The sequence below is a fragment of the Fistularia commersonii genome, chromosome 8 (genome assembly GCF_037954325.1).
Source record: "Fistularia commersonii isolate RoL2024-O1a breed Wild chromosome 8, RoL_Fcom_v1.0, whole genome shotgun sequence".
NCBI lineage: Eukaryota > Metazoa > Chordata > Actinopteri > Syngnathiformes > Fistulariidae > Fistularia > Fistularia commersonii.
Genome location: NC_141291.1, coordinates 9884507 through 9908304, shown reverse-complemented (window position 1 = coordinate 9908304; position 23798 = coordinate 9884507). Strand labels below are relative to the sequence as shown.

Here is a 23798-nt window from a genome sequence, read left to right as displayed (position 1 = left end):
TAGAGCAAAGAGCTGTCTTCACCGTCTGTCACCAGCATCTACAAGGATGACACGATATATCAACCTCATCATTATCATGCCATCTACTGGTAGTGTGAGGTTAACTTGAACAAATACAAAAGAGAAAGGCAATCTTGAACTCAAAAATGTAGGGACGCAATTTCATTAATCCCACCGCCTTAAAAACATTCTCGCAATCAGCCAAGAAATTGTTTCCAAACACATTTAATGTGACCTGCAATGTTATTAATACATCCTTGGTTTTAAAACATCACCAAAATCTAAAAAAGTTGAATAATAAAATAAACTTCACGTGCAGCTTTTCTGCAAAGATTTGAGAAAAGAGCAGTAAACCAGGAGACATTGTACAGCAGTAAATAAAGTGAGATCATAACATCAAACATCAAGACTCTAAGTCTCTCCAATTCATCCACAATTTGGACAATTTGTTATACTATTAATCACTTGTCTGACAGAGCCTCTGAAGAGCTGAACAGTTAACATTAAAAAAAAAAAAACATCCACATTTCAATCTTTATTCTGGTGGCATCTTTTAGTGCATCGTCAAACGTAAACGCAGCCACATGAAAAGGCTGACTTACAACATTAGTAGTTAAATTCATCATTCACTTCATTTCCGCAGTCAAAAGGACCTCTTGGTGCCATAACATCAGCCCAGAAGGTTAAAATGTCACATAAAACCTTACGGCATTGTGGTCTAATGCTGATATTTAAGGAACGGGATAATATCATGTTATAAAAGGTGGATCTGAGCTTTACACTTTTCCTCCCAGTTGCAAGAGGGCCTCTGCAACCAATTCGGCTTTCAGGTGAAACAGGAGTGTCACCCTCAACCCCGCCGCCACCACATATCCCCAACCCTTCCTCGGCACACTATGTGTACCTGAATGTGCAGCTCAACACTGAACAGTGCTCCCTTTAAGCAAATTTATGGAACATCAGTAGCAAGAAACAGTCTTGCTGAAATGAAAAAGAACAAAAAAGGGAAAATGTGAAAGAGGCCCTCGTCCTGCTTCCCACACATCAGGCCCCGCGCTCTGTTGAAGAAATCCAACCTAAACAAATTAGTGGGCTGAAGAAGAAAAGAGCTGGCCTACACTACAGTACAGACTAATTTTTATGTGCTTTTGCCAGGAGGGACATAAACCAGGGGTGTTTCAAACTGTGACACAGGATAGAGGTGTATTAAAAGTAAATCTTTCCCCCTCCATTTTGCTAGGTTCTATTGTGCTGTCATGTTGCTGCGACTTTATGGACTTTTGGAACACGAGCCCCCAGCCTCTTTTTTTGGGGGTAATCAATTAAACGAGGAAGTTCGCTGAGCCTTACAACTCGATTATTAGCCTGTCCTTTTGAAGTTTTATTTTAGGGGGCTGTGGAGGGGGTGACAAGGAATCAGGCCTTAAATCAGTGGGGCCGATGTAGCAGTGTTGAAGCGTTTGCGGCCTATGGCCTTATTGGAAGAGTTTGTCAGGATGTGGCGCTGAGCGAAGACCAGATTCAGACTTTCATGGTTAATGAGCTTTCTGTGGTGGCAGTTACGGTCGGCGGTGTGAGTCAGGGAGAGGGCAAAGACGAGGCACCTGCTGCTGCTGCCGCCACTGCTTTGGATGTTGAGATCTCCTATTTGAATGTCAAAATGCATGTATACACCAGGGCACATAGGATGTATTGTAATACCCAAGTCACCTACTAAAGGGCTAAACAATTGCATACCTTGCATTTTAAATAGAACGTATGTCACTTTCAAAAAGAATGCAAATGACCCTTCGAAGCATGTTTTCATGATGTTTATACCCAATCTAGTGTTTCCCATTAAAGTCCCACAATCTTTTTTTATCTTGTGGATAAAAATAAAAGTATATTTACCTTTTTAGAGCCTGCAAATCCCTCAGACTCCAAGAAGAAATAAGCAAAGGGCATCAGGACAAAGAGGCAAAGGTTGGAGAACAGAGACACCAGGTTCCACAGACCTACAAAAAGAATTGGTGAATGCATTACAATATAATTAAAGGTAGTTTTTCCAGTCAGCTCAAGCTCAAGTTTTAGGTTTTCTATTTAAAGAAAATTGTGATTTTCAGGAATGCAGCAGTTTAATTCCAAAAACACAGTGGAGTCAATGTCAAGAAGTCAAAAAGTTTTTCTCATCTCAGTGGCAATTTCACGGACTCTGCTGCCACCTCGTGGCAAATGAGATACCTAACATCCTTGAGAATCAAGGGGAAGTCAAGTAGACTCTCTGAAGTACAATTCCCTGTCACACACACCAATGTAGGTGGGTACACTGGCCTGCATTTAATTAAGCATTTACCTTTCAATACATCGAGACTCAATGTATGTTTCCTTCTATAAAAAGTTCAACTTTCAGATTTGTAAAAGTTTGCAAATTCTACATCCTGAAAATACTAATTTGACTTCAAGTTATTAAGCTCCTTGGTGTATGAAACACAGTCTTCCTTTTAATAATTCCCAGTTTAGCAACTAATGGAATTCCCATAGTTAAATAATTATGCCTAGTTAAAAACACTTACCACTTCTCTTATTATCACTGATTAACACACATAAAGTAACAATTTGTGCCAATCAGTTTCAATACATTTAAAGGCTCAGCAAAATTCATACATCTGTTGATTAATAGTGCAGTGACAGCATTTGAAAATGCAACCTGAATACTATAAATAAAGAGAAGGCTGCTGAACTATTAACCCTCGAAAAAATAATCATACTGCCATGGCGAATTTTCACTGCTAGGATTTGGGGGCATTGTTTTACAATACTTTACCAGATCACGTATTTGTGTCTTTTGTATCAACATAAAGGGAGCAGCATGTTACAAGCATACTTAATGGACTGTATGCTTAACTGGGAACAGGCAATAAGGTGGCATATTTTGAGCATTCTCTGAAAGAAAGAGCAAATTAGTTGTGAAAACAACTCAACTAAAATAAAATCAACAATGAGATCTACTAACCGTGGATGAGTGAGCCGTTGAGCCACTGAATGTAATAGTTTTTGGGGAACGAGAGGAGGATCTCATTACTAATGATTGAGAAAGGCAGTAGGAAGACGGCACCACCCGACACGGCGAGGGTGAAGGTACATAAGTACATTCTGTGAATAAAATCAAACACAGACAAGACAAACACACACACGTTATGATTGGTACAAAGAGAGCACGTTAGTAAGCACTGCTATGTCAGTGATTTATAAGGCTAAAATGTTTATGTTACAAGCAATTTCGTGGTTTGTGTCACAGTTAAATGATTCCCTGTGTGACTGGAGTACCAGAACAGCATGTGAGAAAACAGGTTGTTCATTGTTACCAACCACATTAGCCACAAAATACTAGTCTTTTTTTTAACTGCAAAACAGGAAAATATAAAGGAGCTCTGACTAAACCATAACTGGAGCAATATTAATACAGCCTCCCAGTCCAAATAGTTGACTCTTTTGATAAATGTGTTTCAAAAGAAATTTCCTATTGAATTTAAGACTAGATATTGACAAAGATTTTTTTAAAAATCTATTCCCAGTGCATTTTAGCCATAGTAGAGAGGAGGTCTTCTGAGTGGCTTGTAAGTGTCTTATGAGCGAGGAGAAGGAGAAATATCTTTCCTCTTCAACATTGTTACATTGTAGGGGGATTGCGATCATGAGGTTTCATTAGAAATGGTCTCATATCTTTCACCCGAAGGCTGCGAAACATTGCTTCAAATTAATAATCCCTGCACCTTCGCAACCGTTTCGCAACTGCAAACACACAGCCGGCCGGCAGTCATGACGATGGATGCCCTGTGCAGACGTCCCATTAGCAGGGTGGCCACACATACCAGCGCTTACGGCATTTTCATAGCTTTATCTTGTGATACAAACCGTACTGAACACAAACAAAGGGAAGGATGCCAGATCATTGCACTGTATCCTCCCAGTCCTCAGGCTGTGACTGCAGCGCCAAACTTAACTCTAAAAAGGTTTGATGAATGAGTCAGTCTTCAAAAAGGGGTGGATGGGCCATCAAAAAAACAAGAAAAAATACTCAATTAAAAACTAGCCCAGTATTCTCTATTATGACATTGTGTTTTTATAGATAATACTTAAGAGTAATGGATGTCTCTGTGGAATAGATTCTAAATTCATAAAGGGTGAAAAGATAATGTAGAGGTCATGAAATAATATTAACTGGAGGAAAACAATTTTATCACTTTTATGATCCATGATTAGTCTAGCCAAGGTTTGCAGTCTGCACTCTGGCTGACAATAAACTGACAAATAGGGATGGCAAAAATAACCAGAAACCTGACTAGCAGGAGGAGCTAGGAAACAAATACACTAAACGCTGGGAAAGAACATAAACTCTTGCTTTTGTGAGATGGACTGCCTTGTTGGATTGGATGTTTCTAAAATGTTTGTTGGGTTGCCAGCCAGTGTCTACTCACAGTGTTGCTTGACATTTAATTGTTCAAAATCAAAGTTTCTAAAGATAAGCCAGCAATTGAGAAATGACTGAAAGCAAAAACGAACAAGAGACGCCAAATGGACAGAAGAAAAATACTGAACTTGACGAGTAGAGGAGGATAAAACCATTCGAAGAAATAAGTACAGCCCTGATGAAACAAGTCATTCCTGCTGGCTAGGACACTAAGGTTTTGTTATGATATAAGAATTATGTAAACGGATGTGAGACCACCTTGTGAGCACAAATTCGCTCATTCTTGCTTTCTATCTTAATACTGTAACTAACTAAGGTGATACTGGATGACATTGGTTAGGGGTTGGGAAATTATCTCTTAAGAGATTTAATGCAATGCAATCTGAGGATATCTTTCCTTTCTTCATTTTTCTTCCAAACATTTGCTCTGTTATGACACAGCTGAGCTTCTGAAAAGCCCTCCTGTCTAGTCAGAGCACATTTCGAGCAATCAATACTCTCAGAAGGGCTAAAATACTTTGTGAATAGCTTTAAGCTTTGCCACAATCTAATCGTACTTTTATATAGAATGCTTCGAACAAGACATGATTTCAAGAATTTTCTTTGAATGTCATCACTTGGAACAACTCTTTGTTCATAAGTAACTATATAATTGCCAACCCCTATTTCTGTATTTCTGTACAACCAAAATATTGGACATATTGGTATATAATATATAACTGCTACCATTTTCTATCTGAAAACAAGCACAGAGTGCAGACCTTGAAGAGTATTTTAGTTGAGAATTGCCTGCTGTGGAAAGAAAACACCATAAAAGCAGTGAGATTCAACTGAAACACAAGTTGCAACCAGACAGGTGCATATTGATGCTACCAAAGTAAAACCTTGCTGTAAAGCTTGGCCAATCTTAGGGTAGATGCAGGGTTGAGCACAATTCTGAGTAAAAGCAATGCCTCTGACAATACAGCACATCAACAAGTACATACATCGCTCTTTTTAATGGCCTGTTCACCTTAGCATTGCACCGAACCGCCTCGCATACATGTTCGCACACTGTACATTCACACTCTGATGGAGGATGCAGCCAGCAAGGTGTCAGTCCATTCCTCAGAAGCAAATTACAGGCTCAGAGTGCTGCCCTAAGTCTCACAACAAATTTGGTATCGAACCAGTAATCTCACAATAACTAATTTCTCTGTCTCTGAGCTATGCTGCCCAGTCTTGTAAAATATATTGATCAAAGCTGTGTTCAGTCCAACAAATGAACTGCCAGTATTTCAGTCACTGAACAAAAGACCTGCACTGGCTCCATGTCAAGAGATTTGTTGAGATTCAGGGGCAGGGGTCCAAAAGACTGCTCTAAACCATCTGTTCGATGGCATTCCCCTCAGGATGAGACCAAGTCACAATTTCACCACATCAACAAGGAAGTTCACTTAGTTGAAATGCTTTCTTTTTTTTAGCTGGACCCTGAGGTGCCATTTTCCACAGTAGGTGTGGGCTGATGCAGGATGAAACTGCAGGGCCCAGACACCCTTTGAACGTAATTATATGCTACTTGCCAACGCTACTTTGACTTAACACACTGTGTGGAACACAACTGAGAAATACTGTTGAGTAGTGCCATAATTTATTATCTGGTCACAAACCATTTCACTAGTATTGCATGTTATTCAATTTTTCCTTGACTGGCAGACAGTTTTATGTTCACAAACATTTTTGATCCAATGGACAGAAGGTATCAATGTGTTGCAGTTACGACACAAAAATAGACGCCAGCCATCATTTGTATAAGAATTTGAAGTCAAAATTGTTATTTTATACCTCTATCAACATTTATGTTACATATATTAAAAATATTAGTCAATCTGATGTGCAACATCCACTTTTGGAATTGTAAATTGTTTTTACTTACGATATTCTGTTGACAACAGCATCTTCATCTTCATGGTCATCTGAATCAGAGAGCAAACCGTACCGGTTATACAGTGAATGAACGCATTTGACAGTAAATCATATGTTTATGATGTACAGCATATCCTATTTAAGAAGTGAACTATAGAAAGATTTAAAGGGGCACATGCAAGACAGGATTTATGATTCACTATTCTTTTGTACAACAAAGGATTAGTGCCACCATTGCCCATAGCTGTGACAAAAACAGCAAGCATTCTTATATTTTACAGACTCTAGGGAGGTATTCTGGTGGAAAATGGTCTGCTTTCAAAATGACATAACTGAAGCTCCAATGAACTGGACACACCTTATCAGTCCTTTGCAGAAAAATGATGCACTTCATTTTTTCTCATGGATCTATTTTCCTGCCTTTTTGTCAGATTTATATTTACATGTATCTGCCACAATAGATGTTTGAAATGTTACAATGTTTTCATATGAAAAAGTTAGCAAACTGACATAGGCTATATGGTTGTGTTTTCCCACCGCAGTCTCCAGTTTTGACACAATGAAGGAGTCTGTCTATTAGGAAACACAACACCTACATTCCACTGTGTTTGCTGTGAAAATAGATCCATCACACACATACTTCAAAATGCATGACCGTCTCACTGAGGTACAGTCAATTTTTGATTCCTGTTCCCATGAAGGCAGAGATCATTTTTTACTGACAGACATACCGCTCTTTCTCTTGTATCGGGTTACGATGCAGTAGGACACAATGTAGAGGACCGCAAACAAGAGGAAGCAAATCTGAAATGAAAGAATAAGACTTTTAATTGCTGATGAAATATATAAAACAACCTAATCTATAAGATGCCTCCCTTAAGCCTTGTTTAGAGAAAAAAAAGGTTGTTGTATGAGAGAAAAGACAAACAGATTTAAAAATGAAATATGGAAATTTCTCCATCGTGGGACAACCAAAGGCTCATTCTATTCTAAAGCAGCTATGTTGCCTTTTCTTCACATGGAATGTGATTGTATATTCAAGTTAGAAAGCTGTCACAGTTGGGGACATTTGCTTCCAAAAGCATTACAAAAGTCTACAGAGCAGACATGAAATATAATATTATACTTGTAAAATATTTTCCAAGCTTCCCTTGAGCATCAGCATCAGCAGTCTAGCAATAAGTTATTGGTGACATAGAGCCTGCTGTGTAAAAATAGTAAAACAAATTAATTAACTTCTATTTAACAATACTTAGTGCCGAAAATATGCAATTTCATCTCAGTACAATACAATCTACACGAGCTGCAACTACGTGATGAATGTAAGATTTAAGAAACCACAAACCATTTTAAGATAAACATAAATAATCTATTCAACAAGTTTCAGAGAAGACTAGTATTTAACACAGAGCCCGCCAGCTGTATTTGTTGTTTTTTTTTTCAAGTCAATTCTGATCCATAAACACATTTCAGTTGATCAGTATTGCAGTTACATGGGAGCTTTTTCTGTGAATATGTTGGCAAAAATATTAATACAAAATTTTGGAAAAGAATTCAATATCTGAAGGGACCAGTGGTGATGGACACGACTGCAAAGTCATGCAAAAGTTGCCAACGTATAGTATTCAATAGCTATCAGTAGCCACAAGATGGATGGTCCAACAGGCGATCAAATTCCACACACACCCCCCCCGCGACTGTAACAGTGACTGTGAGATAACTAATGATAGAACCTCCAACTTCAGCACTTGGCACCCTCTCAACATTGCACAACTTAGCATGGCTGAGCTGGGATCATGAGATGACTCAGCGTGTCAACGCAAATTGCAGAGACAAAAACAAAAGCAATACTCAATTCAGACATCTCATGGCATTGTGTGATGCATGTCACAAAAAATGACATGACAAATGACAGCAACACAAAGACAAAACAGCCTCACAAGTAGATAACAGCAAGACTTGGGCAGACCAGTTGAGGCCAAAGTGCGAGGCCCTTGAATAATGCTAATTTAAATCAAAAATATGGTGCAATAATAAAAAGCAATGAAAGGAGAGCAAAGAATATATTTTACTTCTTGAAAGATATATGAAAGCCTCATCTAGTAGAGCAAAAGTATTTCACAGCTTTATGATAGATTAACTTAAGCTAGAGGTGAGAGAATGTAATGGTTTTTTGTCCCCTTGTGAGCTATTGCTATTTTGGGCAGCAACCACCAACATCTGGAACTGAAGCTATTTGTTTAAAAAAGCTCATTTTTAAAGTGAAGGTTTTCTGAGTACAGTAAAAACTTTTTTTGACTCAAATGCACTCTTGTAAAGAGCACATTTTTGAATCATGTTTACATGCATGAAACTCAACATTGGCAGTAAAATAAGCACATATTGTTACACCTGTAAAAATCTCCATAAGAAGACTGTACACGGACATGCCGAACCAAAACTTTGGAATATTTACCTTTACATTTTGGTCCCATAATGAAAACAAGCCAACATACTGAGACACAGTTAAAATGAAAATGTGAAAACTGAAGCTGAGATATTCGGCATGCCTGCTGGTGAGATAGATATTTGATAGTGCCTTCCTGTCTATTAGGACTTGTGAAATGGGTGAACAAGAATGCGGCATAGATCAACATCAGAAGATGTACAAATATAGAAGCAGTTTGCAAAGGGCAGAGGCTGAATTATTTCCAGATTCTTTGACACGTACACATTTTTGTTCAAATGGATTCAGATAAAGACCAAAATTACTAAAAAGCATCTTGTGTTGAGAATTTCTTTATTTAGCTTCCTTGTGAAAGAAGAGAAACTGTCAAATTAAAAAGCCGTGTACACTGGCATCAACTGTCTGACTATTGTTATTTTTAACACTGTCTCAGTCCTGTCAAGTGTATCCGAAAGCATTAAGCTAACATATAAAATACAAATAATGTGTCTTCTGATGAAGAAAGGAAGAAAGGGCAGGAGCCATAACATTAGAACATTGCATCACACACAAAAGGTGGTTCCTCCACATTAATAAGATTTAGCCAGAAAAAAGCTGACATCTGTGGTAAGCTTTTTCCAAATGAAACCAGCTTTCCACCTACTGACACAAATAAAGTGCTCCACATTAACTAAGCACAGGAACACATATGTAAGGTGCACGCTATTATTAGCATAACCAGATACTGCACAACAAGAAAGCGATGTATGAGGGTCTTCGGGACAACTGACACCCCCTGGAAGCGACTACAAACTCTCCTGACTCTAATAATAATATCTAGCTTCTGGTTGCAATCTCATATTTGACTATGACATTACGCTGAAGTTCATTACCATCAATAAAGAAAACATTTAATTCCGAATCACCTATGAGCATTCTGATACCTGCCACATCTTAAACTGAGACGTTAAATATCATTAAATATCATAAATTAATCTAAAAGTTGCAAGTCAAATTATTTTCAGGCTCGCTTAAAGGAACATTCTCCCGCGCGGGCTTTGTTTGAAATGCAAGATTGACTGCATCGTGTCTGAAAATACATTTCAATTCTGTTTGTCTGGAAAGCAAGGTAAGAAATTATGCTGAGTCCATCTGACAGCTCAAGCTAACGCTAGCCATCGTAATCGTTACTCTGCAATAGAGGACGTTGTTAGCAGCTTAGCTTCCACTGGTCGAATGATCCGTCTGTTACTTACGATATATTCTCGAACTTGACTGTGGAAATTCTGCTCTCTGACAGTAACATCGTCTTCGTCCATTCTTCATATTGCAAATTCAAAAAGCTACGGACTCACTACATGCTAGCTCCGACAGGCAGCTATAGACTCCGGGTGTTGCTGTCTCCTTCACCACAATTGCCCCGAACCGCTGCAAGTCAGTTTACACACCGAGGGAAACCCGCTCGGAGGAAAAAAAAGCAAAAAAAAAAAACAAAATAATATACGTCATCACTATGCGACAGAGCACCCTGGAAGGGAATAGTCACGTGACTGCGTGGGTCAAAGCTACTCTCCTCATGGTGTTGCATGTATAGGTTTGTGTTTGAAATCATCGGTTTGTTATTGCCTTTTCTTGTCTATTGATTATCCGGTAAAGTTATCGTTAGCTGCCACTGCTACGCTAGGTTTTATTTGAAATGAAAGGGAAATGGAAACAGAACGTAAAAAAGAAGAAGGGAAATGTAATGTTGCAAAAGTACATGGTGGCTGTGGATGAGTTTGTGAAAAACAGAAGTGGTGTGGAAGAATCGGAGAACAGCCGAGAGTTTGGATTTGTTAAAAAAAAAAGCAGGAAGGAGTTACGGAAAGAAAAACGAAAGCTTAAGAAAGCCAAGATGAAAAATTCCTATGAAGGTAAACAGACTGCCGTTTCACCTGTGGATGAAGTCTCGGTGAATTCTGCGAATAAAGAGACACAAATAGAGAGGAAGCAAGAGACAGTTAAGAAAGAAGAGCCGAGAAGTTCAAGCAAGTCTGCGAATAACCCCGCTGGGCCCTCCAAAACAGCCTCCTCCAAGGTAGGCAAGAAAATGAATAAATTCCAAGAGTCGAGAAAGAAAGCACTTTTGGAAGCAAATGAACAAGAGGACAGAGAAATCAAAAAACTTGAGCGTTACTTAAAATTAAACAAGAGGAAAAACAAGAAAACCCTTCCGCAGTCCTTCGTTGCTGACGGACTTGATTATATCCTTGGTATGCTTGACTCTGGTTCCTTGGCTGAGGGGGCGTATGATAGTGATGACAACATGGATATGGCCAGAGAGAACTTTGAAAAGCTGGATGACAACAGCTCACAAGAATCAGACGAGTATGAAATGGAAAACGAAGGCAGCATAAAAGATAAAGATCCTGTTCACAGTGGATGTGATGATGATGATGATGATGATGACGACGTAGATGATGGGAAATGTGATGAGGTGGTTGACAAAGAGGAAGCAGGAGATGTGGAAATGGAAGACGAGTTGGATGAAAGTGATGCAGAGGATGATGAAAATGAAGGAGCAACAGAGGACGAAGATGATGCAGAGGAATCGAACACAGGATTGGTGAGTTCAATATGTTTTTTTTTTCTACTGTTATTATAAAACTGACATTCTATAAGGCTAGGTTTGTTTCTATTACATTTATCTATTGATTACCTTGTGTTTATTCAGGTAACTTCTCCAGAAGGCAAGTATGTGCCTCCTCATTTGCGCAATATTGAAGACAAGAAACGGAGTGCTGAACTGGAAAAGCTGAAGAAGAATGTGAAAGGCCTGGTGAATAGGTAACAGGCTTACTGACCACTGATTTATTTGAAATATTTAGAATGAGCATATATGAGAAAAACACTTTGTCATTTGTCATATACCTTTTTTTAAGTATTCCTGTGGGCTGTTTTTAATCCCCTCCTTGTTCAACCTAGACGTAGAAGGGAAAACACCAGTGGTTTCAGTGCTACAATACGGTTTTGATAGCTATCAAATTGTTTATAAATAAATAAGCACAATACCTCATGAATGTTGCTTGAAAGGATTTCAGGAAGATCTACTCTCTATTTAACAACTAAGTGTTAAATGATGCAAAATTAGTATGGTTTCTTTCACGTGAAGATCAGTGTTGCCCCTTTTGCCCTGTTGCTCCGTTGGCTGGGTTTCACTGATGTTCCTTTCAAAATAAAACAGTTAGTTATTTCCTCTTCAGGCTGAGTGAGCCCAACATGGCGTCCATCAGTAGTCAGGTAGAGGAGCTGTACATGACCTGGAGCAGAAAGGACATGAGTGATACCCTAAGCGAGGTGCTACTAGCAGCCTGCGTCACCCCAGCCTTGATGCCTGACAGACTACTGATGGAGCATGTCCTGCTTGTCAGCATCATTCATCATTCAGTGGGCTTGGAGGTACAGAAACTTCAGTACTTAACATTAAATTTGCATTAAAATGTATCTATTCTGTTACAGAGTAAGTGTGCTATTTATGTTTCTACAAAGGGTATATCCTTGTAATATGAGCACTTGAGCACAAGTTTCAAGCTGCTTTGGCAGCTTGTTTTTACTAAACACATATGTGCAGAATGTCGTACCCACTGCATACTGGTTTTTGTAGCAGTATGTGCTGTTAGAGTTTAATTAGCTGGGCCTCCAATTTTATTACTACCTAATAATGTAGAATAATAACAGTCACAGTGCAGGCAGTGCTAAGAAATATAAAGCATAGGTGTTTAAAATGTGAAGCAGTATAACAAAGATTTTCTCTTGTCTCTCATTTTTTTGACTGAATGTTGTATTTATATAAAATGAAAACTTTTGTTTGCAATTAAAAAAAGTGTTCTTGTTTATTGAAGCATGGTTTGCAAGGCTAGAGACGGGATTCAAGGATTGTGTTTATCATATGCGCAATAATGAAACGTGTTTCTCTTTACAATGGAATTCTGAATTTGCTGTCAGAAAAGAGTACGAGATGTTAGTTAAATATATATATAATATTGATATTGTTGGGTAGTTAGTGGGTGTTTGACAGGTTTGACAATCGTTGTGCAAGGGCAGCGATGAATGTAAAATTGAAATGTAAACATTTAAGTGTAGCTGATCGTTCCAAGGTTGTCCAGGATCGTAAACTCCTGTCAGCTGTTTGGACGTCTGCTAGAAACATAGCTCTGTCAGAATGAAATACTACTTAAAGCTGATATTAAGACATTTAGACATTTTATTGTATTTCCAGTAAAAATCTTTTTAATCAAGATGTTTTGATTATTTGCTTTCGGGTCTGTTTTTGCAAGAGATACAATTATACCTGTTCTATAGAGATACAATTGTTACTACATATTCCAGTTGACCATTGGTGTTTTACACCTGTGAGATTGTAACATATTGGAAATCTATTTTCAACAGATCATTGGCTATCGGTCCTAAGTTATGTGAAATAAACATAATGCTTGATTCATTCACATTTCATTATTTTCCAGGTGGGAGCTCAGTTTCTTGAAACCGTGGTTCGAAAGTTCGACATGGTATACAAGAACCCAAGTGAGGGCAAAGAGTGTGACAACCTGGTTGCCATAATCGCTCATCTCTACAACTTCCAAGTTGTCCATTCCCTCCTCATCTTCGACATTCTGAAACGTTTGGTGGCAGCTTTTACAGAGAAAGACATTGAGCTGGTCTTGTTTGTGCTGAAGAATGTGGGATTTGGCCTGAGGAAGGACGATGCGCTGGCTCTCAAAGATCTGATCTCCGAGGCCCAACGCAAGGCCAGTGACATCGGGAAGAAGTTTCAGGATCAAACCAGAGTATGGAAAGAGCCATTCAAGTACCCACACTTAAGCAGTCGCTCATTAATGTACTAGGCCCCTGACACAATTTTTCTAAAATTGGATTTGATCACATGTGCTCAGGTGCGCTTCATGTTGGAAACCATGATGGCTCTGAAGAACAATGATATGCGGAAGATTCCAGGCTATGATCCAGAGCCCGTGGAAAGACTGAGAAAGTTGCAGAGAACTCTGGTAGGCGATTTCTTATTATCCATGCTACAATCCGGCAGTAACGTTATACTTATTATTTCACTATAATTATCATGCTATGCCAAGATTTTATTTTTGGAGTAGTTTCCACTATTACCACTAGGGGTAGTCAGAAAACCACCTTTCAGAAGCTTGCCAAGGCATTCAGCGTGACCATGCAGGACTGATGAAGAGTCGTTCAATTTTGCGAAATTCTTTGTGAAAGCCACCCTTCATATATTTATTGCAATTTATCACTGAGTTTCCTGCCGAGTTCAGATGATACTAATTCCTGAAAAATGTGTGACTCAGATACAGCGGAGCTGCGCAGGCAGCGACATGAAACTGCGGGTCTCTCTGGATAATCTCCTAGCAGCGGAGAAAGTGGGCCGCTGGTGGATCGTTGGCTCCTCCTGGAGTGGAGCCCCCATGATAAGCAAACAAAGGAGCTCAACCTCAAAACAGAGCACTGACGAAGGACAGGTGGAGTGCCTCATCTAAAGAATGCAGAGATTATTACACGCATGACACCCATAGATGATATCCCTTCTCATCAACCAATGAACCATCCTCGGATATTTAAATGCTCCACTCAACTTGATCGTTTGGTTAATTTTAAAAGTAATCTGAAGATAGTTTCATAATAGTGTTAGGAGTGGTAAATTCATAAAAATGTTTAATATTTAATGTATTTTCAGCCTGTGATACCAACCACAATAAATCCCTGTCTGTCTCGGTTATGCAGAAATATTACGGTATTTGGCCAGAGTGGCATTGCTGACTGAGATAACGGTATTCTTTTCAGTTCAGCAAAAAAGTTTTGGATCTGGCTAGAAAACAGAGGATGAACACTGAGGTCAGGAGAAACATCTTCTGTGTGATAATGACCAGTGAAGATTACCTGGATGCATTTGAGAAGCTGCTCAGGTTTGTCATCATTCACCTCTGCTGTACATCTATGCAGCAATGCAGGGGGGCCAGATAGAGGGATCCAAGAGATTTACTGTTGATAACCTTCGAAGGACGTTTAATCTCAGCACTGAGGCAGATATTTAATGTGTTTTATTTTGTCTATGTGTAGGATGGGTCTGAAGGACAAGCAGGAGAGAGAAATTGTCCATGTTCTTATGGACTGTTGTATGCAGGAGAAAACCTTCAATGCCTTTTATGCTGTATTGGGAGAGAAATTCTGCTCTCACGACCGCCGCTTCCAGGTATCGTTACTGTTACAAAATATGAACTTCAAGAAATATTTATAGATACGTTTTGCCATGATCTTCTGATTTCTTTTTTCTTCTTTAACAATTATTTAGTTATTTATTTTTGAGATATTACAGTTTGGTTTGCATCACATCACCATCTGCTGTTTTCAGTATTCTAAATCAAATGACAAGCACAAGGCTAATTTATATATATTAATATATTTATCATTAAACTTAATATATCACTCATCACAGATAATGATCACTGTACCGATGAAAAGCTGATAACAGCTAATAGCATCAAATAACCTCACAGTACCAGTTGACTGGTGATGCACTTGTTTTCTTTTTACAAGAGTTCAAATTGTATCATAATGAAATTCACAATTCACCATGCGCTCTGGTATAGGCTGCTGTGCAAATGTTAGGTTAGAATTTCTGGTCCATGCCGATGGTGTCCTACTCTTGTTAAGTGAGACAAGTTACTGAGCATTTCATCCCAGGAATGCTGAATACAAGGTTGCTGTTTAAGACTGGAGTACCCACTGGGTGTGTGTGACCACCCAGTCTCTTAAAAAGCTCATGACCCGCATTTCACCCCTTTTTGTGGAAGCTTCTCACACCTTTCGCCTCGACTATTATTAGGCTCATACTGTGACAACAAACACCACTTCCTACTTTGCCACCATGTTGGCGGCGGGTCCATATCAGAAACTGATGACCATTGTCCCCATCAAAGAGGCCAAGCGAGAATGTTTGCTTTTCACATGTAAACTTGATCTGGTTGAGAGAATCACTTGTGTAGGAAAGTCAGTTCCTGGTGTTGATACTGCAGGCACTGCTATTTGGAGCAATAATCCTGGCAACCATCACATCTTTGAAAATCTCATTCATATACATATGCTTGGAAACACACATCCACCTCATACAGTGTCTGTATTCCCTCAGATGACATTCCAGTTCAGTCTCTGGGACAAATTCAGGGAGCTCTCAAACCTTTCCAGCAACACCTTCAACAACTTGGTCCAGCTTGTGACTCTGTTCCTTCAGAAGAAATGCCTCTCCCTCTCTATACTGAAAGTAGGTGGTGGGTTTTATGAACACGGTAATGACTGGGCAGTACATTAATTCATGTTTAACATTGATAAAATTTATATCCACATCATGATTTCAGAGTGTGATGTGATTTTTTTTTTAAACATTGTAATGCATGGTTTTGCTCACTAAATTGAATGTGAATTTATATATACATATATTAAGCCAAATTTCAATTAAAATTATTCCTTAAATGTTTGGAATTTCTGTAAAAAATTGTAACTTTGTCTTTAGTATCCAACCTCTCATTATTAGGCTTTGACTGTATTGTCTGATGTGTATTCATATACAGGTGTGTGTGTGTGTGTGTGTGTGTGTGTGTGTGTGTGTGTGTGTGTGTGTGTGTGTGTGTGTGTGTGTGTGTGTGTGTGTGTGTGTGTGTGTGTGTGTGTGTGTGTGTGTGTGTGTGTGTGTGTGTGTGTGTGCGCGCCCGCGCGCGCGTGTGTATGTGTGTAAATACAAAAAGATATTAGAATTAGAATTTATTTCTGAATATTGTGCTTTTTTTTCATCTGTATTGGCTGAATCTGGGTAGAATTATTGTTCACGGCAAAGTAAAGCCTTTTTTTCTATTGTTTATTTTAGATTCAACTGTGCAGTATATTTCTATTCACTTGCAGTATTCATTTATATTCATTGTTTCTGCCTTCTTGCCTTCAGGTGATAGAGTTCGGAGAGCTGGACAAGCCCAAGGTGCGCTTCCTGCGTCAGGTGCTGACCAAACTGCTCAAAGAAACTGAGCCAGAGGATCTAGTCGGTATATTTGGAAGGTGGGCATAAGTCTGTTCAGAATTCAACACTTAGACGGCCGTGTGAAGAATAAGCAATACCTTTCATTTCAATGTATTTATTTTTTTATCCCATTTATTATATTCATTTACCTGCTGCTATTAGGCATAGCTTTATACCATTTCTTTTAGTGGTCACCATGGTAACCTTCCGCTTGTCAGCCCGCAAACACTGGACACTCATTGAAACAGCAGTAGGTCTGAATATAACATTGAAGTACTTGACAAATCGATACACTGGTTTGATGACAATAAGAAAGAGATTTATAGAGGGCACATGCCTCATCTTGAGTAAGGTGTGACTTTTTAACAAATTTCACCAATGGAATTCATCCAGAGATTTAATGTCACACCAGTCGTCCGTCTCTGTGAATCACTGTGTTACGCTGACTGAAAATCTGTCGCTTGTTAATAGATAGTCGTGTCATCTGACATTTCAGTGACATTGACCAGCACTACATTTAACTGAACAATTGGAATCAATGTCCCGCATTTCCTTCTGCCCGCTAGGATTTCAGGATTTCCAAAGCTAGGAATGCTGCGTGAGGGCTTGAAGCTTTTCATCAGCCACTTCCTGCTGAAGAACGCTCAGTCGCAGGAGCCGCCTGAGCAAGCAGCCGTTCTGTCAGAGCATGCTCAGGTCGCCACCAAAGCCATGGAGGCCAAAGAGGCCAAGCTTAAACTGTAAAACCTGGAAAAATGCATCACTAACCCCAGAGAGGCATCTATGCTGTCTGATCTGTGGATTATTCCCATGAACGAATAAACATGTGTTTGCCCTTTGGTTGTAAATAACTCTTACTGTTAATATTTTTATTTTCTTGCAAAATTCACAAAGATACCTTCAAATACGCTATGTATATTTTTACTGAAATATAAGTTCAATCCATAATGAGTATTCATATAATTTTCTTCTTTTCAATGATCCTGGGATGGGTGTAACTGATATTTTCTTTATTTCACCTTCCAGATACATTGTCCAGTTTCTTTCTACTAAAAATCAAATTGCAAACATTAGAGTTTATTTCACAACCTCATAAAGCGAAGGGTCTTTTTTTTTAATTTTCACTTTTTTTAAATTATTCTTATCTTTGCTGTAATGTGTTTTTAGTATCCGCTCATGGAATCAGTGCAGCGCTTGGTAATGTCACATATACCTGGAGCCATTCTTCTGAGATTAAGTTTGTCTGTTTACCTGCTCACGCAAACATAATTTCTAATAAAGTCCCCTGCTGCCATAAGCTCAAGCAATTAATGAATGAATGCACAATATTGTTCTCTGTTGATATTTCCACTTGGCCGCTGCAGTTGTGACGACCGGTAATATGTTGCTTTATTTCGGTATTGACGCGCCCGGATGAGTTGACCCGAGGCCTCGAGTCTGGCCTTTCCTGTTTGCGGACTGACACCAGAATCTGCCCACATGTTTAGCATAGCAGAGTCATTCTGTTACATTTGATACTTACTCCAATTAATTAGCTCCATCGGTGCAGCCTGAAAGGCAAGAGTGCTGCTCGAGGTCGGGAATGGGTCAACAAGGTCAGCAGGCTGAAATTTGCTTAATTCATTAACATGCCACAGCTTTGCTTCAAGTTGAAGGCGGTGCAGCACTGTTTGAATCACATTTTAAAACAACTCGGTGCAATCTGCGTTGAGCATGTTGATAGCGAGGACGCTAAAAAAGCAGAATCTCTCTGCAGGAGACCGAGGATAATGGAATTGCCACTGGTTGTGCAGTCCCCATGCTGACCTATGTCTGTGCTCTGAGCCCGGGGAGCTGCCTTCAGCCTTACCCGGCGCTCTCCGCTTGGGCTTGACCCTCAGCTAAACTTTGATTTAGACTGCAAGAGCAAACAGTGGAAAGATAACCAGCTGATCCTTTGGTAATCCTGGTGAAAACGGCACATAATCAGTGACGCATGCCATAGTTTGAGGATGACTACTAGCAGGAACAATGAAAACCAGGAATGTCCTGTAGAGGTTTTCTGTGAAGTAACAGGTCCAGTCTGCCCAGATTACCTGGGTCGTGACATTTCCCGTTTTTCAGAACTTCAGAAGATAAAAGTTGAGGCGGGAAGACATTAAACCCAAGCTGATTTGGTTTTCCAAAAATAAATTTTGGAAATTGAAAGATTAAAATGTGTGACTTCTATCATACTTACCAAATAAAAAATAATCACACATCTTTTTTTACCAATAATCCAAAAGTGCACAACTATTGTAGAGGGGCCAAATGTGTTTTCAGGTCGTTTCAACACGGGAGCAGTGTGTTTAAGCGGTTTGCCTTTTTCAAAGTGTTATTAATAGGAGCCCATTGCTGGTGTGGTGTGAAATGTTTCCTCCGTCTGCTCGCTGTTTGCTGTCCCTGCACGTTTGCACGCATCCGACAGCGCTATTAACGGTGCTTCCCATGACCTGGGCTGTCAGAGCGCCGGGAAAACAGCAGCCTCTGTCCGACTCCGAGCTGCAGGGCGACCATAAATCAAAAGCACCCTTTTACCCAATACATAAACATATATCCAAACGCGTGATCCCAAATAATCGATCCATTTTATATATTAAAAAAAAAAGTTTATTTCACATTGTTTGCACCAAGAGAGACGCTAAACAACAATTTAGCATGCACTGGAAGGCTATGACTGTTTTATAAATACAGTATAGAAAAATAAACATAACATATTTGGTTTTTTTGCTGTTTTTTATTTTCTCTTCCCTTTGCGTGATTCGACTCACATTGGAAAGGGGAGCATCACAAAGAAACCAGATAGAGGACAGCGGGGTGTTCAGAGGAGGCTGGGAGAGGTTTTTGCAGGTATGTTTTTTTTTTGTTTGTTTTTACATTTTGGCGCAGCTCCTAATGCGCTTTGCACTGAAACCATGCAGATCCAAGAAGCCGAGTGCTGCGTAATAATGCAATGTGCGGATTCAATGGTTCATCTGCGTTATTGCTGGTTTTATTTTATTTATGTATTTTTGGCACGAGGATCGCCTGAATTCGACCTATTCTTTTTAGAATAAAGGGAAGAAAGGGGAAAATGGATAATTTCGATGATAAAAGACATGCAGATGCGCTTTCGCCAAAGTCCCTCACAGTCCTCGGAAATGCAGATCCTCTCCATCTCCAGGTTCAAGGCTGCGGACTTAGGTCGCTGGCGTGATTCCTTTCCTCGTCCGAAGAGCAGTCCGATGAGTTGTAGAGGAAGTTGTCTCCCTCCTCGTCGTCACTGTCCCTGAAGTCTCTTATCCTGCCGTTTTTTGAGTTTGTCTTGCTGTGATAATCCGACTGTTCGAGTCCGTCAGGTTTCTCCTGGCTGTTCCTGGCGCCCTTCTGCTTCTCGGCCTCCTGGGCGGCTTGCTCCTTGGCCTTCTTGCTTCTCTTCCACTTCATGCGTCTGTTCTGGAACCAGATTTTAACCTGAAGAAAAAGATAAAGATGAAAGACCAGATTTTAACCTGAAGAAAAAGATAAAGATGAAAGAAATGGAGTAGTTTACAACCCGTTCAAACCTTCAACACAACAACGCGCTCAGCACTTTGTCTTGATTAATCCTGGTTAACTGTTTTTTGTCGATTAAAAAAAACTCTTACACGTTTTTGCGATTTTAAGTCATCAGAAAATTCCAAGAAATGCAAAGGAGCATTTCGCAAGTCGTGTTCCATTTCAAAAAATTGAACAATGGTGGGGAGAGGGAGTAGATGACTTTCGTGCTTTTGGTGATATTCAAAGAGGAGAATGGCTATTTAGTGTGTGTGTGTGTGTGTGTGTGTGTGTGTGTGTGTGTGTGTGTGGACAGTCGGTACCTGGGTTTCCGTCAGCATGAGGGACGTCGCCACCTCGAAGCGCTTGGGTCTGGACAGGTACTTGTTCAGTTTGAACTGGTGCTCCAGCTCCAGCAGCTGCTGGCTGGTGAAGGCGGTCCTCGGTCTCCTGCACTTGCCGAGCAAATTGGACTGCGCCTGGGCTGCAGGGACGAGACGCTGGAATAACAATGTCCCGCCGTGCATTCATCTCCACATTCACTCATTTTAGCCACATTCATACCCTGCAGAACTTCGCAATCGAAATTTAAGATGCAATCGTCAAAATCTCAGTTGATGAACATGAACACCCTCCTCCCATCTATTAAAAAAAAACGACGTTTGACATATGAATATGTCCATAGAGGAGCTATTTGCCACCTCATTTTGAACAAATCTGTTAGAACGAGCAGGAACAAGAAGGCAGTATCTGGTGAGCAAATCGCATGTCAACTGTGGGTTTCTCACCCCAGCGCAACTTTCCCACTGTCCATTATCTGTCCATTTTAGTTCCTCTCAGAAAAACCATCATCTCCTCACATCCCTTTCCTCCTCATCACTCAGGAAGGAGAAACCGGGACCCAGAAACTCATGTAACTTTATATTGGGAATTATTGCCAAGAATCATTCCCTATGCCAGGCACTTATTTTTAAAAATTGCACTCGATTGTATAAATTTTGCATAGTTAATTCTGTTGTGTTTTTGTGCCAATTTCCGATTACCAAATATTTTTAATTGTTTTTATTTTTTATTTTAGCAAGTCGTTATCTGTTCCTAATATGTTATGCTGCCTCTGTCGAATAATTTCCCATTCCTGGGATCAATAAAGTACATCTTATCCTATCCAATGCACAATCAAAGAGCAAATGGATCTTTGAGATGGGGGATGTACAAACTTGGTAACATTTTTCTCTCTTTTTTTTTTTTACTCACAATTAAAATCGGACATTTTGGGCAGCATCATCCCGGCAGTGGAGACCCGGAGCCAGTGGTCCAGCTGGAAGGTGCTGGCCGTCAGCTTGATGGGGTCTCCGGCGTGGTGGTGGTGATGGTGGTGGTGGGAGCCGTGCGGGTAGGAGGAGTAGGACAGCGCCGGGTGCTGGCCTGAGAGTGCCGCCGCGGAGTACGTGTACATGGGGTGGCCGTAGAGCGCTTGCGCGGGGATCCCTGCGGTGCTCTGTGGGTGTAATCCGACCATGCCGTGCGGGCTGTTGAGGAACCCGGGTTTGGGGATCAGGCCGCAGGTGGAGATCCGCGGCGGGGACGGCGTCTCCGCGCGTAACGCGTCGCCGGTGGCAGCGCTGCTGGCGGCGGTGGAGGTCAGATCCGGGGCGACCACGCTCCCGGACGACGGGATGGAGGAGGATGAAGACGAGGAGGAGGAAGAGGAGGAGGATGAGGAGAGGGAAGTAACCAGCGCCAGCGGAGAGGTCTGCACTTTGGGCGTATCGACTGCAAGGAGCGCGTCGATGCGAAAGTTCTTGGATTTCTCCATTCTCGCGGCTGCTAACTTCTCTTTTCCCCCCTCCACCTCTGAAAAGTTATAATGCGGGTGGAGGTGTGGGAGAGGAGCCTCGGCGTGACACTCCATCCCCGTGGGGAGGAGGCGATTGGTGCAGCCCCCTGGCAGGGGGCCGTCCCAAAGCCCGCATCCGACCCCGCCAAGCCGCTCTCCTCTAAGTTGGCGGCGTTAATGTCTCCATAAGATGTTACTATTATAGGAATATGACGCAAATCTCCCCCACCCACCCCCAAAACCCTAATATTTTCCATTAATTATAACGATATGCCATCTTTCGCCTTTTCGAGGCAATATAGAGTTCATTAATGGGAGGGCGGTAGAGTAAAAGTGTCCAATGTGACTAAAGACCTTATTAGTTTATGATTATGGGAGTAAGTGCATTTTTTGGGGGGGTTGGCTTCAGGCGGATACAACCCCAGTCTGAACAAGGTCATGGGTGCAAGGATACCGCCCCCCCTTCACTTTTTGGCAAACATAAACTCCAATTATGAATCAGATTATATGATATGATTTTTCTTTACAAAGTGTTTTAGTCAAAAGAACTCCATGTGTTTTTTTTACAATGGAGGAAAGTGTTTGAATGTTAAAGATTTCTAAGCCAATTCATTAGGCACAAACCCCTGCAATGCAAAATAGATCATCAAAATATTCAGAGAGTCTGGAACATTGTGATCATCATCATGTGGAAGATTTTTTGAATTTAAGTTGCACGTATTATATGCAGAAGCAGTCTGTTGGTATTGTTTTTTTTTTTTTTTTTTTAAACAAAAGGCCGCTCAGGAGCGGAATCAGAATCAGAAACAGAATCCGAATCTGAATCCAGATCCAAATTTGAATCAGAGTCAAGAGCTTTATTGACCAACTCCGTTCACCCGTACAAGGAATGTGACTCTGGTTGACAATTAGATACAGATTCAAGATTCAAGATTTTTCTTGTCATATATGCTGCAAGAATATGGTGACTCAGGCAATGCTATTTACTTTGTGCACTCCCTTTACAACAGACGGATAGAAATAGAGACAATAACTGACAAAAACATAAGACAATGCAACAGCAGCTTTGGAACCAGGTTCCAGAGATGTACTTAGAACAGTACAGACAGAAGGTAGATTATTGCACAGTTATCATTTAGTAAGTAATAAAGACTAACTAAGAAAAGAAATACCAACTAATATAAAGGAAGGAAGGGGAGTAAAGTGTTGTAGGGGGGATGTAGTGTGTGTGTGTGTGTGTGTGTGTGTGTGTGTGTGCATGGGGGGGGGGGGTTCAGGAGTCTGACAGCCTGTCGGGAAAAAAATCTGTTTTCAAAACTGTTTGCCATTACACCTCCTACTGACATGATGGTAAACACCGAATGGACAATAACACAAAAGACAACACAAAGTACAAAGCACAGAGTCCAGAGTACGAAGTACAGGGTAAAAATTGTGTAGTAAAGCGAGATATTAGCTGAAATGAGCATTATGGCCAGTGAGATGCAATGATGAGGTAGCAGCAAAGATAGATAAAATGGTAGAGTTTAAATGAAGATTGTTTATACTTGTAAAGTACTCTTATTAAGTACTATTATTT

At 40.3% G+C, this 23798-nt stretch overlaps 3 protein-coding genes across 4 annotated transcripts in view; 1 reads left to right on the top strand and 2 right to left on the bottom strand.

Annotated features, from left to right (window-relative positions):
- Nucleotides 1-10279, bottom strand: part of lmbr1 (limb development membrane protein 1) — a 37227-nt gene extending 26948 nt beyond the window's left edge. Inside the window, exons 1-5 of the mRNA XM_086151065.1 lie at nucleotides 10037-10279; nucleotides 7087-7159; nucleotides 6366-6405; nucleotides 2993-3132; nucleotides 1891-1994 (exon numbers count right to left, since the gene is read on the bottom strand). Of these exons, the coding sequence (XP_086007191.1) occupies nucleotides 1891-1994; nucleotides 2993-3132; nucleotides 6366-6405; nucleotides 7087-7159; nucleotides 10037-10099 (420 nt within the window). The 5' untranslated portion in view covers nucleotides 10100-10279. The remainder of the gene's footprint in view (nucleotides 1-1890; nucleotides 1995-2992; nucleotides 3133-6365; nucleotides 6406-7086; nucleotides 7160-10036) is intronic.
- A 53-nt stretch (nucleotides 10280-10332) lies between these two features.
- Nucleotides 10333-18159, top strand: nom1 (nucleolar protein with MIF4G domain 1). The gene is made up of 11 exons (XM_086151064.1): nucleotides 10333-11385; nucleotides 11494-11606; nucleotides 12023-12218; nucleotides 13283-13606; nucleotides 13712-13822; nucleotides 14132-14302; nucleotides 14625-14746; nucleotides 14901-15033; nucleotides 15970-16101; nucleotides 16777-16886; nucleotides 17415-18159. The coding sequence occupies exons 1-11, from the start codon at nucleotides 10477-10479 to the stop codon at nucleotides 17590-17592; spliced, it is 2499 nt and encodes an 832-aa protein (XP_086007190.1). The 5' UTR covers nucleotides 10333-10476; the 3' UTR covers nucleotides 17593-18159.
- A 1726-nt stretch (nucleotides 18160-19885) lies between these two features.
- mnx1 (motor neuron and pancreas homeobox 1) lies at nucleotides 19886-22198 on the bottom strand. Of its 2 annotated transcripts, XM_086150343.1 has the most exons (4): nucleotides 22077-22198; nucleotides 21637-22004; nucleotides 20706-20866; nucleotides 19886-20319 (listed from the first exon to the last, which is right to left on the bottom strand). In XM_086150343.1, exons 1-4 carry the CDS (start codon nucleotides 22196-22198, stop codon nucleotides 20032-20034), a joined length of 939 nt encoding a protein of 312 aa, XP_086006469.1. In that variant the 3' UTR covers nucleotides 19886-20031. The 2 variants fall into 2 exon arrangements, with proteins under 2 accessions (XP_086006469.1, XP_086006468.1); XM_086150342.1 differs by having other exon boundaries at nucleotides 21637-22198.
- Between the last annotated feature and the right edge of the window lie 1600 nt (nucleotides 22199-23798).